General features: G+C 46.0%; 1 protein-coding gene across 4 annotated transcripts in view; it reads right to left on the bottom strand.

Moving 5' to 3' along the window:
- Nucleotides 1-1,015: 1,015 nt before the first annotated feature.
- Nucleotides 1,016-14,904, bottom strand: part of LOC134633575 (serine-rich coiled-coil domain-containing protein 2-like) — a 43,163-nt gene continuing 29,274 nt past the window's right edge. Inside the window, exons 15-16 of one of the 4 annotated variants that reach the window (XM_063482434.1) lie at nt 14,001-14,040; nt 6,093-6,242 (exon numbers count right to left, since the gene is read on the bottom strand). In XM_063482434.1, the coding sequence (XP_063338504.1) occupies nt 6,197-6,242; nt 14,001-14,040 (86 nt within the window). In that variant the 3' untranslated portion in view covers nt 6,093-6,196. Of the gene's footprint in view, nt 6,243-14,000; nt 14,041-14,904 lie in introns of all 4 variants that reach the window. The other 3 variants (XM_063482435.1, XM_063482432.1, XM_063482433.1) reach the window with 3 other exon arrangements.

The raw sequence follows: 14,904 nt of genomic DNA, 5'->3' as shown, positions 1-14,904 counted from the left end.
TTTGGTCAGCTGTGCATGACTAAGTTAATAATAATCCTTCTTTAACCGACACCTTTAGCCCCTCCCCTTTTAAAGGGAAACAAAGCTTGAATGGCAGGTGGGTGGGGCTTCTGTGTCTGACATGACCATATTAGGACCACATGAAACACCCTGAGCTCACATGTTTGATTTGAGAGTCCGCCAAAGGAACCGCAGATCCACGACAGGAAACCTGGATTTTCAGGACCGTCTGAGGAGCGCTTCCTTCAAGGATGATGAAATGCTCCAGTTTCCCACAAACAGACAGAATCAGTCAGGAAGCCTACTGTACATGCAGGCTCCAGTTTGCCATGGTGACAGAACTCACCATTAGTAACTGAGAGTGGGCGTGTCCAGAGTCACACTTACCTGTTAAACACGTGAAGGCAGGACGGTTGATGAATCCTCTGCCTTAAAAAACACCATTATCTCTGATGCTAATGACACGAAGCTCCTCTGCAGTTTACTTTGTGCTGATGTTAAAGTCAGGAGGGGGCGTGAACCTCAGCTCTCTGTGACCCCGCCATGTAAGTTCACCAGCTCTAATACTTCCTGGCTGAGCTGCTGTGGTTTTCAAAGGCAGACTGCATGGACAGGTACACACCTGTGGAATTGAAGACGACAGAATTCAAAGAGGTGTGGCCCAATTCCTCTGTCCATTAAAAGGTATGTGACTTGTTCTTACACCAATACTGACTCTCAAATGACAGATATCGTGATATAAACACATTTAAAAATCATTAAAGATGGTGTAATAATTGGGCGTGGCAGGTGGGGGCGTGGCCATTTTGAACAGCCAGTTTTCATATTTTCATGCTGTGAGGGATAAACGTCTAATTTACTTTGTCCCAGCACATCTGTGCCACATGTGGGCGGGGCAGAGGAGATCCTACCTGACATCTCTGCTGCACAGACTCCGCCCACGAACGACATCACCCTTTCCCGCTCTAATGTGGCTCGACTTTGTTGGAGAAAGAAGGGAGGACACACCGAGAGCTGGGGACGATTAATTTTATTTCAGCAGCATCAGAGAAATGTCAGCCAATGACAGAAGAGGACCGTAAATATCAACCAATGAGCTGCAGAGAGCCTCGCTGACAGGAATACAGGCGCTACGCTTTCACTTGGTACGACCAGAACGCTGCATCAACGTTAATGAGACAAAAAAAATAAAGTTACGTTCAGCAGGTGAGACGTTTGTTTGTTTTAAAGTGCTTTTTCCTCTCGGTGCTTCAACAACGTTACAGTCCGCACCACGGTACACGCTTCGTCACATAAATACGTCAGTTATTGCACCAAAACCAGGAAACAAACAAAAGTTCAAGTTTTCAAAATAAAAGCAGAGAGGAAGTAGAAGACAGACACAGAGTGAGTACATTATTCAGAGTATTCGACTGAATCGTTTAAATACAGTTTAAATACAGACGATTATGAAATATTAGAGTCATCTCAAAGTGAACATGAAAACAATCCCAGCACTTTACTCAGCTCACATAAAGCCTTCAATAATTTAATCATTTTAATCAACAGCAGAGAGGTTTTCCACAGCAGGGCTGACATAACCTACCTACGATACCTGAAGCATCCCGCATCGAGCGTAGCGTTCATCCTGATAAAAACACTTTAAATGTGTTTCTCTGCTGATCATCAGTGTTTTCTACCTTGTGTGTTTTTGTCACTGCTAAGCTAGTTTTAAAGAAACTGCTGTACCCCCTTATTTCACAGTAAAAGCATTCAGAATTATTGGCTTTTATTGTGAAATTGTTTCTTATAATTGTTGTTGAGCTGTCAGTGAATCTCAGTACTTCCTGCACAGGTGTGTCACAATAAAACCGGTCTGAGAACTTAAAGTTACACTCAAATAATGATTCTTCACTCTTAATAAGCATAAGCAACAATTTTAAGTGCAGCTGAAATATGTAAAAGTCAACGTTTCATTGATTTAAATAGCTAATTATTAAGGAAAATATGCTTGGTGTAAACTGAATGTATAGCAGTCAAGTTAACATTTTAAACTGTACTTATGCAACTAAATTACATGGAAAATTTACATGTAAATAAATATATTCAAGTTATTTTTAAGGACTAAAAAATGTTTAGAGTGCACAGTCTCCCTACACAGAAGACTTTTATTTTGAAAGCACAGAAGAAAATGCTGAGTTTTATTAAAAGCAGTCAAATAAGTGATGAAGCGGATGTGATCGAGTTTAATAATGATTTAAAAACTCTGTGAGACAAACACACTAACGCTCTGTGTAATGTACATGACCACGACTTCATCGTTCACACTCTCTCTTTGTGACCTGGGCAGAAGTTTTAGGTTTTTACTAAAACTAAAACAACCTGACTGGATGTTTGAATAACGACGAGGGGCAAACTTTAAAGTTAAACCTGAGACACGACGGTGTGAAGACGAGCAGCAGATGAAGACGCTGAGACACGACCTCCTCTGACTGCAGAGGACGCCTCAGAGACAAAGCTGGAGTATTTTAAGCTCCTTGTTTTTGCCTCGAGTTTCCGTAACTGTCCTGCTCCGGGTTTTGGCGTTTGTTTCAGATTTTAGAGTTTTTGGTTCCTCAACTGATTTGAAGGTTGCTCTGTGTCTTTAGTTCACTTCCTGTTTTACTTTGAAGGTTTTCTTTCGTGCTTTGCGCTGATTGGACATGATTGTTTTCAACTGCCCCGATTAGTCTCCATGATTACAGGAGGTATATCAGGTGTTTTTGTATCAAACAAACGGCTGTGATTGGCTGCTTGTTTCAGATTCAGCAGCTTTCAGCGAGTCTTCGCTCAGAGCCGCTCACTTCCATTATTTCAGCTTCTGGAGGGTTTAGACAAACAGGCAGAGACGGAGACACGAAGGCCGAGGTGGAGCCTTGAGGTGGCTGATTTTTTTTTTTCTTCATTTTTTCTGGTTGTGTGAAAAGTGTTTTTGGTGAAACGGTGGAAAAGAAAATGTCAAACCTTGTTTGAAGCAGATGAAATAAACAGAGTGCACTAATTTATTTCCCTCTTTCATTTCAAACGGACATTCCCTGTTTGCTTTCTGCTCTTTCATTTCCCCCCGTCGATGAGGGGCTCACCGAGGAACATCAATCACAGCGTTCCTGCAGACTGTGTGTTTCAGGACTTTGATGATGAATTTTAAGAGCAGCAGCAGCTGAAGCTCGGCTGCGAACGCGCCCTGCTGGGCTTCGTGTCGCTCGCATGAATTAAGGCGGCTCAGATTTCCCCGCTGGGAGCGAACGACGAGATCTGAGCAGTGACGCAGCAGAAAGTTAAGAGCAGACGTCTGAGTAAACCTGCTCATGTTAAAGTCGCTGCGGCTCAGAGCAGAACGAGGAACGATGATTTAAAGCATTCAAATGAGCAAACCTGACGCCAGCACAGTCAGACTCTGCTCGGGTAGATTCGAGGTCAGTCGGGGCTTTGGCTGTAACCAGGACTTCCTTTAAAAGGATTTGTGTGAAGTTGTGAATATGAATACTAAATATGTTTGTGGTAATATACGGACGTGGACTCGTGGCACACCAGGTGGGAACCGAATCAAAGATGTCTGAAAATCCGGTGAACACTTTGTTTTCCGTCTTAAAGACGACGTCAGTTCAAATCAACCCGACGGTGTTCGGTTCATGTTTAAAGCGTCACTGCGAGCCGGAGCCAGTAAACCGGGGCAGTTTCCTCAGTCTGCCGTCGTTCTTCACACCGAGCCGCCTCGTAGTTTCAGTAATCGCCCCAAACCTGTTTCTACTTCGTTTCTCGGCACCGGACGCGCAGGATTTAGCAGATTTACGGATTGTCTGTAGAGACAGCGAGCGTCCTCTTCTTCGTGAAGCGTGGAACTAAGCTGAACTGGTCTTGCATATATTTTAAATGCAACAAAGTGTCCTCTTTTAGGGTTTGAACCTGCGACTCTGTTGCATGTTTTATTGCATATACAGTTACTAATATCAAAGCGAGCAGCACTGACAGTTAATCGCTGACAGAAGTGAGACTATGCTTGATTTGTCAGGTATGAGGGAGACTCGTTGTCCTGTAGAAGAGTGAACGTGGTTCAACAGCTGGATCCTGACTGCACGACTCAGTGTGAAAAAGTGAGACGCAGTAATGTCCAAATGTTCAAAGGACGACTGACAGACGGGCTGAAATGTCAGTTTGCCTTCAAGGAAAGACACTTAAGCTACCAGCTCCTCCTCTGATCACCCGTAATCCTAAAATTATTTGAACTTTCTACCCTTTTATTCGTTTACTGAGTATCTGAAATGACTCCAGCCTTCAGACAAGAAGGCCTCAGCATGCTTCACACCATACTGCCGAGCTCATCTCAGCCGTTTCCTAAAAAGCAAACTAATTGGAGCTCCTTCATCTCTTGGTGTGGCCCTTTAATTCACACCAAAGGGGGAGGAGCTAAAACATCTCGTTCCAGTATCAGATTAGTAGGGATTATTTTGACCTGGGAGGAAACCTTCCTCCTCCTGCACGCTGTGATTTCTGCTTCCACAGCAGAGCTAAAAGCTCAGAGAAGATTCAGCAGATGTCTCTGCTGACCGCCTGAATGCTTCCTCTGCAGAAACAGCAAAGCCTGGATTCACTCGTCAGGCCTCTGAGGTGAAACCTCTGGAGCTCTGACTTTATTTTAGTTGGACGGTTTTTGGGGGACAGTCACAGTAGACTGAAACAAACATCCCCAAACCATTTAATTCAGACCCTGGTCCTTGGTTTAGCTCGCTGTGCCTTCAGCATTAACCCAAAGTCAGAACAGAGCTGGAGCGCTTGCAGCATGCTGAGACTTTTGTGTCCATCCAGACTTCTGCTGGACTGATTTTCAAATCACTACCAGATGGTAAAAAACCTCCAACTTCAGGACTCTTCAAGCACACAGATGTTCTTCCAACGGCTTTTATGGGAACAAAGACTGCCACACTTTCACAGCTGATGCAGGAGGAAGGAGGTGTTCACACCAACCAGCAGCGATTCGGACAAGAAGCCTCATATGGGAGTCTTCATTTGTCTGAAAACCAACAGGTTTCTAAACTAAACACAGTGAAGTGAACACCGAACTGAAAACACACGGACAGGCAGGGCGACGAGATCAAGGGCCTGGAACTTTCTGACCTTCGAGATGATCAGAGTCTGTAAAGATGAAGGTTGAAGGAGGATGCAGTCTGCGGTGGTGATGGGGGTTAAGGTGGATGCACGTCATTCATGACTCTCCACTGAGGAAGACTCACTGTGGTTGGACTTCAGGGAAGGATGGAGGAGTCGGAGGAAGTTCAGGAGCTGTAAAATCGGTTCCTAACACACAGCGAGACGGAGCGAGCCTCTGAGGGAAGAGGACCGATGTTTGATATGAAACCAGCAGCAGAGGAGCGGCCCTTAAATACCGATCAGAGGCCGAGATCAGAGGCGTTTCAGTCTGGTTAACGGTCGCTCTCGGTGCAGTTTTAGTGTTGATGCTAGAATAAATGAAGCGTTTTGGAAAGAAAATAAAACCCTGACATTTAAAGATCCTTAAAGGTTGTGATGAAGAGCCAAAACCTCACATACCTCCGTTCCATCGTCAGATAAACCTGATGGCTCCTCCCACTCTCTGCAGAAACCGCCTCCTTCAGGATCCACTGACTGTTTTTGTTAAGTTTCTGTGCAAAGTACTCAGACTTAAACCTTTATTCTCAACAACTTCTTAAAATAAGGTTAAATAAATTAACTGTGTCCATTTCAGCCTCGGCTAAAGCTTCGATTATCTGCAGCTCTCGTTTTATTTTACAGGAAGTTCGGCGCTCGCGTCGCTGCGTGTTAGGAAGGATTCAGACGCTTCAGTGGTTCTTTGGTTTGGGGAGGCGGGAGGAGGTGGAGGTGAAGGCCAGCGTTCTGAAATTCAGTCCAGAGGTGCTGTTGGTGTCGGGGTCGCGTGCCGCCCTCGTCTTTGGAAAGAGGCGGAGCTTGGAGGGCTGCGGCGGCTGCAGGTACCTGCTGTGGGTTTTCTTCCTTTCCCCCGACTTCGTCTCCTCCACCTTCCTCTGCTTTTTCCCGTCATCCTCTCCTACGTGGGCCGCTGGATGGGTGGAACTGGGAGCTGGGGGCTGGTGGAGTCTGTCAGCAGGGGTTTCGGGATGTGCGGGGCAGATGTTAGTGGAAGGCGGAGCTTGAGTTCGCTGTGGCGTCGGGACTCGACCTGTCAGTGGCTCCTGGTCTTCCTGATTGGAGGAGTGAAGTATCTGTGGCTGAAGAACAAACACGAGTCAGGATTCACTCAAATATCTCACAAACACACACTCACTGAATCAGACGGCCTTCAAGATTATTCTGCTTCACGGCGAGAGCCGAGGCTCAGAGATGTTTGCATCTTATTCGTCTGTCGGTGAGATTACACCAAAGTCACTGAGCTGATTTCATTAACTGTGCTTGGTGGAGAGGTGGAGAAGTGGAGCGTGGGTGGAGGAAGAACTGAGAACATTTTGGATCCCTTTATTTAAAACCGTGAAGCGCGGCATTGACTGTGACTTCAGATTCTTTTATGTGTTTCTTTTGCTTTCTCGGGAAAGTAGAGGAAACACAAACCAGGGAGGATGTTCCCTCAGCTCACTTCAACATACTCTATGCTCCACCTCGACTTCATGTTCTTGTTCCTTCCTGTTGGGTTTAAGGTCCACGTAAAGTTTTTGGACTAAAGTGAGTATCACGTTTTCCAAGACTTTATCCTGATATGTTCATTTATGATCACTAATATGTCTAATGTGTAATAATACAAAGAAATACAGTTACCTGAACACCTCAACGCTCAGTGTTATTAAGCAGTGGCATAAATTTTATCCTCAGACGGCGAGCGTGAGGTCTGCACAGAAGTCTGTGCAACGACTCGTCCATGCAGAATTTACATTACAGCGCACCAACTACACATGCTCACTTCAAGCAGAGATCCAAGAAGTCAGGTTTATTTTTATAGCAAAAAATCACAACGAGTCGCCTCAAGGTGCCTTAAAGTCTACAGCAAAGACTCTACAACAGGGGTGGGCAACTCCAGGCCTCGAGGGCCGGTGTCCTGCAGGTTTTAGATCTCACCCTGGGTCAGCACACCTGAATCACATGATTAGTTCATTACCAGGTTTCTGGACAACTTCAGGACACGATGAGGAGGTCATTTAGCCATTTAAATCAGCTGTGCTGGATCAAGGACACGTCTAGAACCTGCAGGACACCGGCCCTCTAGGCCTGGAGTTCCCCACCCCTGCTCTACAACCTGACTCCATAACTTGCCGCGCTGCAGCATCAGCCATTCTCCTGATTTGAAAGAACCTGTGTGGAGATCACGTTATCCAAGCCTGGATAACTTCACTGCTGCGTGCACCACCTGCTTAACAATGATAAAGCAGCGTCTTTGTTGTATAATTGATGGCATGTTGGAGGTGAGTTGAGGGTGTTGGAGAACGAGCAGAACAAAAGCAGGAGCTGCTCTGCAGACGAGGTCATCGCGCTCGCCGTGTGTGCCCGTCTGCTCTGATCTGTGCGCATCAATGAGAAACAACAGAAGCACATTGTATTTAAAAAGTTGTGGACTTTCACGCTCCAGCTCAAAGACGGAGGAAACGCTGATGAAACGATCAACACAAACAGTTGCTCGCATCGGGAGGCGGGGTTCAGCGGGAAGGCGACGTTTGTTCTCGACGAAAAACACGTTACTGTGTGTTTTAGCTCGCCGTCTCATCTGTGCATGAAAGACGAGCGCAGCTTCCAGGTCCGAGGAGTGCACGCTGCAGGTCTCTTTGAAACAACTTCAAAATGGCTGCTTTGGTTTCAAGATTTGTCCTCAAAGAATTCTCATTTCTGTCCACAGTCGTCTGGAGTTTGTGCTGAATTCAAATCCTCGTGTTACGCATCTGATCTGCACAGAGCTACGGGAGCGCCTTCGATAACTCTCAGCGGTGGAGGCGTGCAGAAAGCAGACGCCATATTTATGTGAGAGAACTTAAGCAGGTGGGAAAAGCAGCAGCAGCACAGAGACGGATAAAACAGCAGATTGGTTATGACTTCACACAAGTTTGCCAGGATCAATAAGCTGAGATTGTAGCACATGATGGATCTCACCGCTGTTTCTTCACCTTCCCTCTGATAAATCAGATTAACAGCGTGCACATGTGAGCTGGCTGCAGGATTAAAGTGTGCAGAGCAGCACCGAGCTTCACTTTCTCACTCAGGTACATCGACATTTCTTCGTTGTGATGTCAGTTTTCTCTCCACTGTACATAAGTATCTCACTCAATTTGCAAAAGTCTCAACGTTTCAGACGTCTGAGAGCAGACGCACCTTTAGATCTAAAACCAGAAACATTCATTTACATATTCATGGTCATATCTTTACCTGCTGGCATTCAACACCCCGATCCTGGCTCCTCATTTTACCCTGTTACACGTTAGAACTGACTTGTCATTACTTATGAAGCTCATGTGGATCTACAGATGTTAGCTCGGTGTGGCGCTGGTAGATCCTTCATCTAAAGCTGACGGCTCTTTTGCCATCAGGATACCTCGGCTTTGAAACATTTCCAAGGATCAATCAAGCAACCCATCCACGCATCCACCCATCCATCCAGGTCTGGGTCACAGGGACAGCAGTCTAAGCAGAGATGCTCAGTCACTCTTCCCCATTCACCACCTGCAGCTCTTCTGGGGGAGACACTGAGGTATTCCTGAGCTAGTCCAGAAACATAACCTCCAGCATTTCCTTTTTCTCCTTCCAATCAGAAATCCCTGATAGACCTCACCTAGGAAGCATCCAGGAGGCATCCTGCTCAGACCTTCTCTTAAATGACAGACCTGCCCAGAGACCCTAGAGAGGAGGCACATTTCTGCTGCTTCTGCCTTTTTCTTCCCACCAGCACCAAACAAGTTCATGAGATACTCAAACTCCTCCTGGGGCAGGAATTTGGAGTGTACCCTCTACCCTTTTCTGGCTAAGAACTATGACCTCAGACGGGAGGTGGTAACTGCAATTACAGCTGGAAGCTACAGACCGATGAAGCCAGAAGGACCACATCATCCACCAAAAGCAGAGAGGCGATCCTGAGACCAGCAAATCAGAAACTGGCTGCTGTTTGGCTGATCGTTTCAAATCGTTGCCATTTAAAAGTCTGAGTCCAAAGACCCCAGAAACCAAACTCTCACTGTGGCCAGATTGGTCGTAACAATAGGCCACGACCCCTCAAAAACAACCCCGGTATCCAAGTCCACAAAACACATGCAGACTCCCATGGACCCTCAAATATCTTTCAGAGGGTCAAGAGCTGATCCAGCAGCACCACCAGGATGAAAACAACTTCTTTTCCCACAAATCCAAGGTTCCCACCAACATGGAGCTTCCCAGGGAGGTTTACCAATCCCTGCATGTAATTTTGCAGCAGCACGTGAACCACGACAGCCCCACAACATCCTTCAGGAACTCACCCCCCCCCCACCCCTCCAATCAGTCTGAGCTACACATCATTGCTTGATGAGTTTTAGAAATTTCCAGGGCTGGAAATCTCTAAAACTCATCATAAAGCCATATTCGGACATAATTTTAAATTAAATTTAAAATTAATTAAATTTTAATTAAAGACAACAAACTTTGGACTGAACGAACAAACGAATAATTATTAAATACCAAGATAAGAGAACCAGACAATACTCAAATTGGAAAAACATTCAAATGTTCTTTTAAATTCATGCTTTGGATCCCAGTGTGTGAATTCATGATATCTGTGCTTTGTTTGTGGCTCTTAGCTCCCACTGGTGACTGCTAAAGATAAAAACCGAGAACAGAAAAGGTTCAGTAACTTCCAAAAGTCAGTGGCACATAAAACAAAAACAGCAGACGTCTTAGAAGTCATAACTTGGTCTCTGTGCTGCTGAAATTCTCTCACATAAACAAGTGTCTGATTCCTCACAGCTCAGCTGAGGAATCAACGCACTCTCGTAGCTCTGTGCAGATCAGATATTGTGTTGCTTGAGGATTTGAATTCAGCTGATAGGTCCACACTTCTTGACGTATTTGGGCAGTTTTTAATAATTTTGCTGACAGGAAGCAAAAGTGAAACCTTTTGTTTGTGTTGTTAAACTCCAGCAGTGTCCAGCAGGGGGCCACACTGAGTGCCTATGCTGAATGTATAGAAAACATTTTTACTGCTCTCAGCAGAACAGAAAGCGCCAACCAGAGGAAGAAGGAAACACCTGCTGGTAAACACTGACATCTGGTGGTGGGCAGTGGTACTGCAGCCTCTCTGGGACGTTTCCAATGTGTTCAAGTGTGTCCGCACCTCATGAATAATGCAAGGCAGGATGGATGGATTAAAGGCAGAGAGAAGGAAGAAAGATATGAGGAAAAAGGACAGAAAGACTGAAGAGGAGGAGGACAGAGATGAACAAGCAGAGGGAGGTGGAGGGCGTCCTCCACCACACGCAGCTCTCCTCAAGGAGGATTCACCTTGGGAGGGAAACACTCCACTGCCCCACTTTTTTTATTCTACTTCTCTGTCGCCGACTCACAGGACGTCTCCACGGTGTTACCACGCACACGCACGCGCACACACACACACACACACACACACACTTTCCTGGCGTATAAAGTGCTGATCCACCTAAACTGCGTCCACATCCACCCACATTCGTCTTAGCTGTCGTCTTATTGGCCCCCAGAGGCTCGTTAGATGAATAATCTCCCTCCATCATAACATCACTGTGAAGCTCAAATATTAAAATCAGAACAATAATGAGTAAATATTCGGTGGTAGCAGCTTTGCTCCGTACAGTTTTATACTTGATAACGATGTTTTTTATGTGTTTCAGCGTTCACAGCAGAGACTCTTCAGCAGGTCCAGGGTCTGCCGCCAGGTCTCTCCCAGGTGGACACGGCGTCCTCACCAAGGAGGAGCTCTTCCTGCTGTTTCATTCTCTCAGTCTCCGCCCCCACCTGTGCTGCCTGCTAAGCACGAACCTTTAACGAGCAGGTTTGTTGGCAGCAGCACTCGTTAATTCATTCTTTTTTATTTTCTTTGATCCGGTCGTCGCGGTTAGCAGCAGCACTCCAGAAATCCCCGTCAAATATGAAACAGCAGCCCGGCGCCGAAGCCTCCTAACGTCCAGCAGGTCACCGTCGACCCTCGAAGGTTAGCACTAACACAAGCGAGGTCAGCTGACCTCACTGCACTTCACTGTCTTCATACTGATCGTGGTTCAAATCTAAACTAAAACCAGATGGGAAAAAATCAGCTGGTTGATTAAAATAAAAACTATATGAAATGATTCTTCAAACAGTAAATATCCTGGTTTTAGAATTAGTTTGATCATTTAAAAAAGATTCAAACTAAAGTAAAACTAAAATTATTCATACAATGAAAATAAGAAAACTCAGGAAACTCATCAAATCTAAACTGACGTCGCTCACCAACCAATCAATGAGCAGAAATGACAGTTTGTTACGATGGCCGAACTTTAATACGTCACCAAACTTTAACAGCTTCACTCTGTTCAGTCCAAAGGAGGAAAGTCACAAACATGGAAATGGCCACATGTGTCCCTCTGGGCTGTTAAAAGGGCCAGTTCACCCAAATCAATGAAGCTTTTTATAGATTTAGAGGCTGAAAAATCTGGGAGACACAGAAAAACTACATCCTCACACAAAAGGAGGTGAGCAGAGGAAACAAAGGGAGCTGAGATGTTATTTAGATAAAACACTACATGTGATCTTCAGTCAGAGCGTCAGTGTGAGGTGTGGAGGTGGTGTTCGTCTCTGACGGGGGCTCGTGTGGGACGGATTTTAATCAAGCTGGAAGTTCAATACATGAGGAAACTCACAAAGACTAAAAACATCAGGTCACTGAGGTTTGAAGCTTATCAGAGATAGCGATCTGAAGAGCAGGTGCTGTGAGTGAGGGCGACGCCCCTCTAACACACCAAACTCCCAGAATCCTCAGTGCTGTCGGGACACGGCGCCGGCTCAGTTCGTGTTGAGGAAATGAGCGATGGCGTCATCTCGAGCGGTTTGACCGCTGCAAGTGACGGAAGGAGCCGGAGTGTAGCGCACTTCATCTAATCCAAAATTTAAGAGTCATTTACAAAGATAATTTTAGCTCGGCGCCGCCTCCTGATGGGCCTCTGGACTCCGCACACTCGCTCCACTGTGAAGGAGAAGGTGCGACCTGTCCTGCAGGCAGCAGTGAATCATGGGTAAAAGCGTGCAGACAGTCACTTAGAAACGTTACACACGAATACTGATCGACTGTTTTATCATCACTGGATGCGAGCCACGTTACTTCTGAAGGTTCCTCTCATCTCGACGATTCCTTTTATAATCAATCTTAAATCTCAGCTCGTCTCATTTATTAAGAGCTCGGTCAGTCCCTCTCCTGGTTTTGTCTTCTTCTTCTCCTCTGCCTGAACAAATGAAATTCATTAAAACCAAACCTGTGATATCAAAAAAGTTGCTTTCACTTGAGTTTATTCCCTGTTTCTTCTGTGAAATTAAGAAAACCGTTCACACGAATTGACAGAGGCAGAGGAACCAAAACTGAAGAACTGAGTTTATCTGATAGGTGTGAGCCGGAGCATCAGAGACGAGTGCAGGAGTTTAAGTACCTCGGGGATTTGTTCACGAGTGGGGGGTGGGACACTACCCCACCCTTACCTGAGGTCATGACTTCTGGGTCGTGGCCAGCAGAGCGAGATCGCGAAAACGGTCTTCCCCTGAAGGATGGCGTCCGCCTTAGTGATGGGTGAGGAGTTCATCTGGGACGGGCAGAGCCGCTGCTCCTCCCCATGGAAAGGAGCCGGCTCAGGTGGTTCGGGCACAGCTAAGCTCTAAGATTACAGATTTTAACACCTACAGAAGATCAGCAGTCATATATGAATCGATCCCACAGGTACATTCTCCACCTGGTCGCGCTTCAGTGCCGATGACAAGATCAAAACTTGTTCCCGCTGCATCCCAACAAAGCCAGACCACCTTAAATCTGACCCATGAACTCTGAGCTGGGACGGGTCTGTTTAGTTAGCTGTTAGCTTTCTGCAGAGCTTAGAGAAGTCAGAGGCAGCAATTCCCAAAACTACAGGAAGTGACTCGTTAACAGAGACGAACGCTCAGCCCATAACTCTGTTTTCACAGCAACCACAGAGGAAACGATGATTCCGACTTTACCGTAATAATTCGAGAGGTTTCTTTCATGTGACAGTTTTTACTGATGGTTCTCGTCACAGTGATGGAATTTATCCACACATGGAAACACATCGACGTCCAACGAGCTGGGAAAGAAACACGACTGGACAAATGCTGGAGAGTCCCAGGAATTTAAACTCTAGTGGGAGTGTCCGTTGACCCACTATTAATCATGTGACTCATCACATGAGCCACGGTGTATAGGGTGTGGGTTTCAGGTGAACCCACTGTGAGACCTTGCCCCACCCTGTCAACCCAGGATGTGAGTCGGCGTTAAGGCGTGTGGGAAGGATCTCAGAACTGGCTGTTCACAGTGGACATAGATGTCTTCTTTCACTCCTTTTTCAAACCATCTGTCTTCTCTGTCCAACATGTGAACATTGGTGTCTTCAAAGAGTGACCTTTGACCTTTAGATGCAGGTGTACAGCTGAGTCTTGTCCTGTCGAGGCGGGTCTTCTGCGTTTATGAAGTGGCTGTTTGGTTTCTCCAGCGTAGGTCTGAGCACAGCTACGTTATTAAGTTTGTGTTTGAGAGTTTATCAATGAATGAGCTTCACTGACACTGACGCGCGTTACATTATTACACAATAATACCAAATAGTTTCACGTGTGTTGTACTGCGATACCGTCAAAACAAGCATCACCTGCACTCCCTGCTAAAGACACGCATCAAACCTTTAAGCATCGGCAGATCTGAGTACACACAGGACAGCTCGTTTTATGTGACGGAAGAAGAGAAGAAGAAGAAGTAGGAGGAGGAGGATGAAGTGAGGAAGATTAAAAAGTTGCTACCGTACCACGCTGTGTCACTGAAGTAAAGCACTAGATTTTCCACTCCTGGACGAAGGCGCGGAGGAGAAAAAACAGAGAAGAGGAGGAGCAGAGTTAGGTGAGAAATGACAAACAGTCAGTGACAGATTTCTGAGGAGACACACGGAGCGAAGGTGACAGACGAAGAAGAACAAACTCATCATGAAGGAGTGAAACAGAAACCAGAGCGAGGCTGAGGGAGGCTGAGGGATGCAGGAGGCAAACGCGATGCTGGGGTCGGCTGATTAAACTCCTGCCTGAACTCGGTCTGCTCCGCTCTGAAGCGGCTCCACTGACGTTCGTCCTCATGAATAACTTAAACCTGAAACTTCTAATTTGAGCGTCTGGATTCAGTGGCGTCTTGTCTCGGCTCAGACTAATTCTCAGAATCATATTCGAGTCATTTTGTGCCGCCGAGTCTCCACGCGTCCATTAAAACTTCCTGCCTCGACCTCTGACCTTTCACCTCTTTGGTTAACTGGAGCTTTAAACAGCTTTGGAGGTTAGTGTGTGCAGATCTGCATCCTTCTTTCATTCAGCAGTGCTGCAGCTGTAAGAGCTGAAAAATCCTGGATCCCTGAACGCCTCACAGCACAAACCGTCTACTGATTAAATTTGATTCGTTCTGCAGTTAAACATGAAATAAACTGAACAGAAACGTAGAATCAAACCTGCTGGCTTCAACTTTGTCTCTATTTTCGGTTTAAAGTCTGGCTTTTCCTGCTCTCCGACCTCTCGGCTCGTTCCTGTGCAGGGTCCTAATGACGGCCATATTTCAGACTACAACTCCTGACTCGGACAACTCACTCACCAATCGTTTGTTCTGCGGTATTCAGTCACAACTCTGAAACCTTTCACTTGCTTCCTCTGCACAGTTGTATTCTGTGCAAT

This window comes from Pelmatolapia mariae, linkage group LG8 (assembly GCF_036321145.2).
Source record: "Pelmatolapia mariae isolate MD_Pm_ZW linkage group LG8, Pm_UMD_F_2, whole genome shotgun sequence".
Taxonomy (NCBI): Eukaryota; Metazoa; Chordata; class Actinopteri; order Cichliformes; family Cichlidae; genus Pelmatolapia; species Pelmatolapia mariae.
Note: the sequence above shows the minus strand (reverse complement) of the source record. Positions and strands in the feature narration are given on the sequence as shown.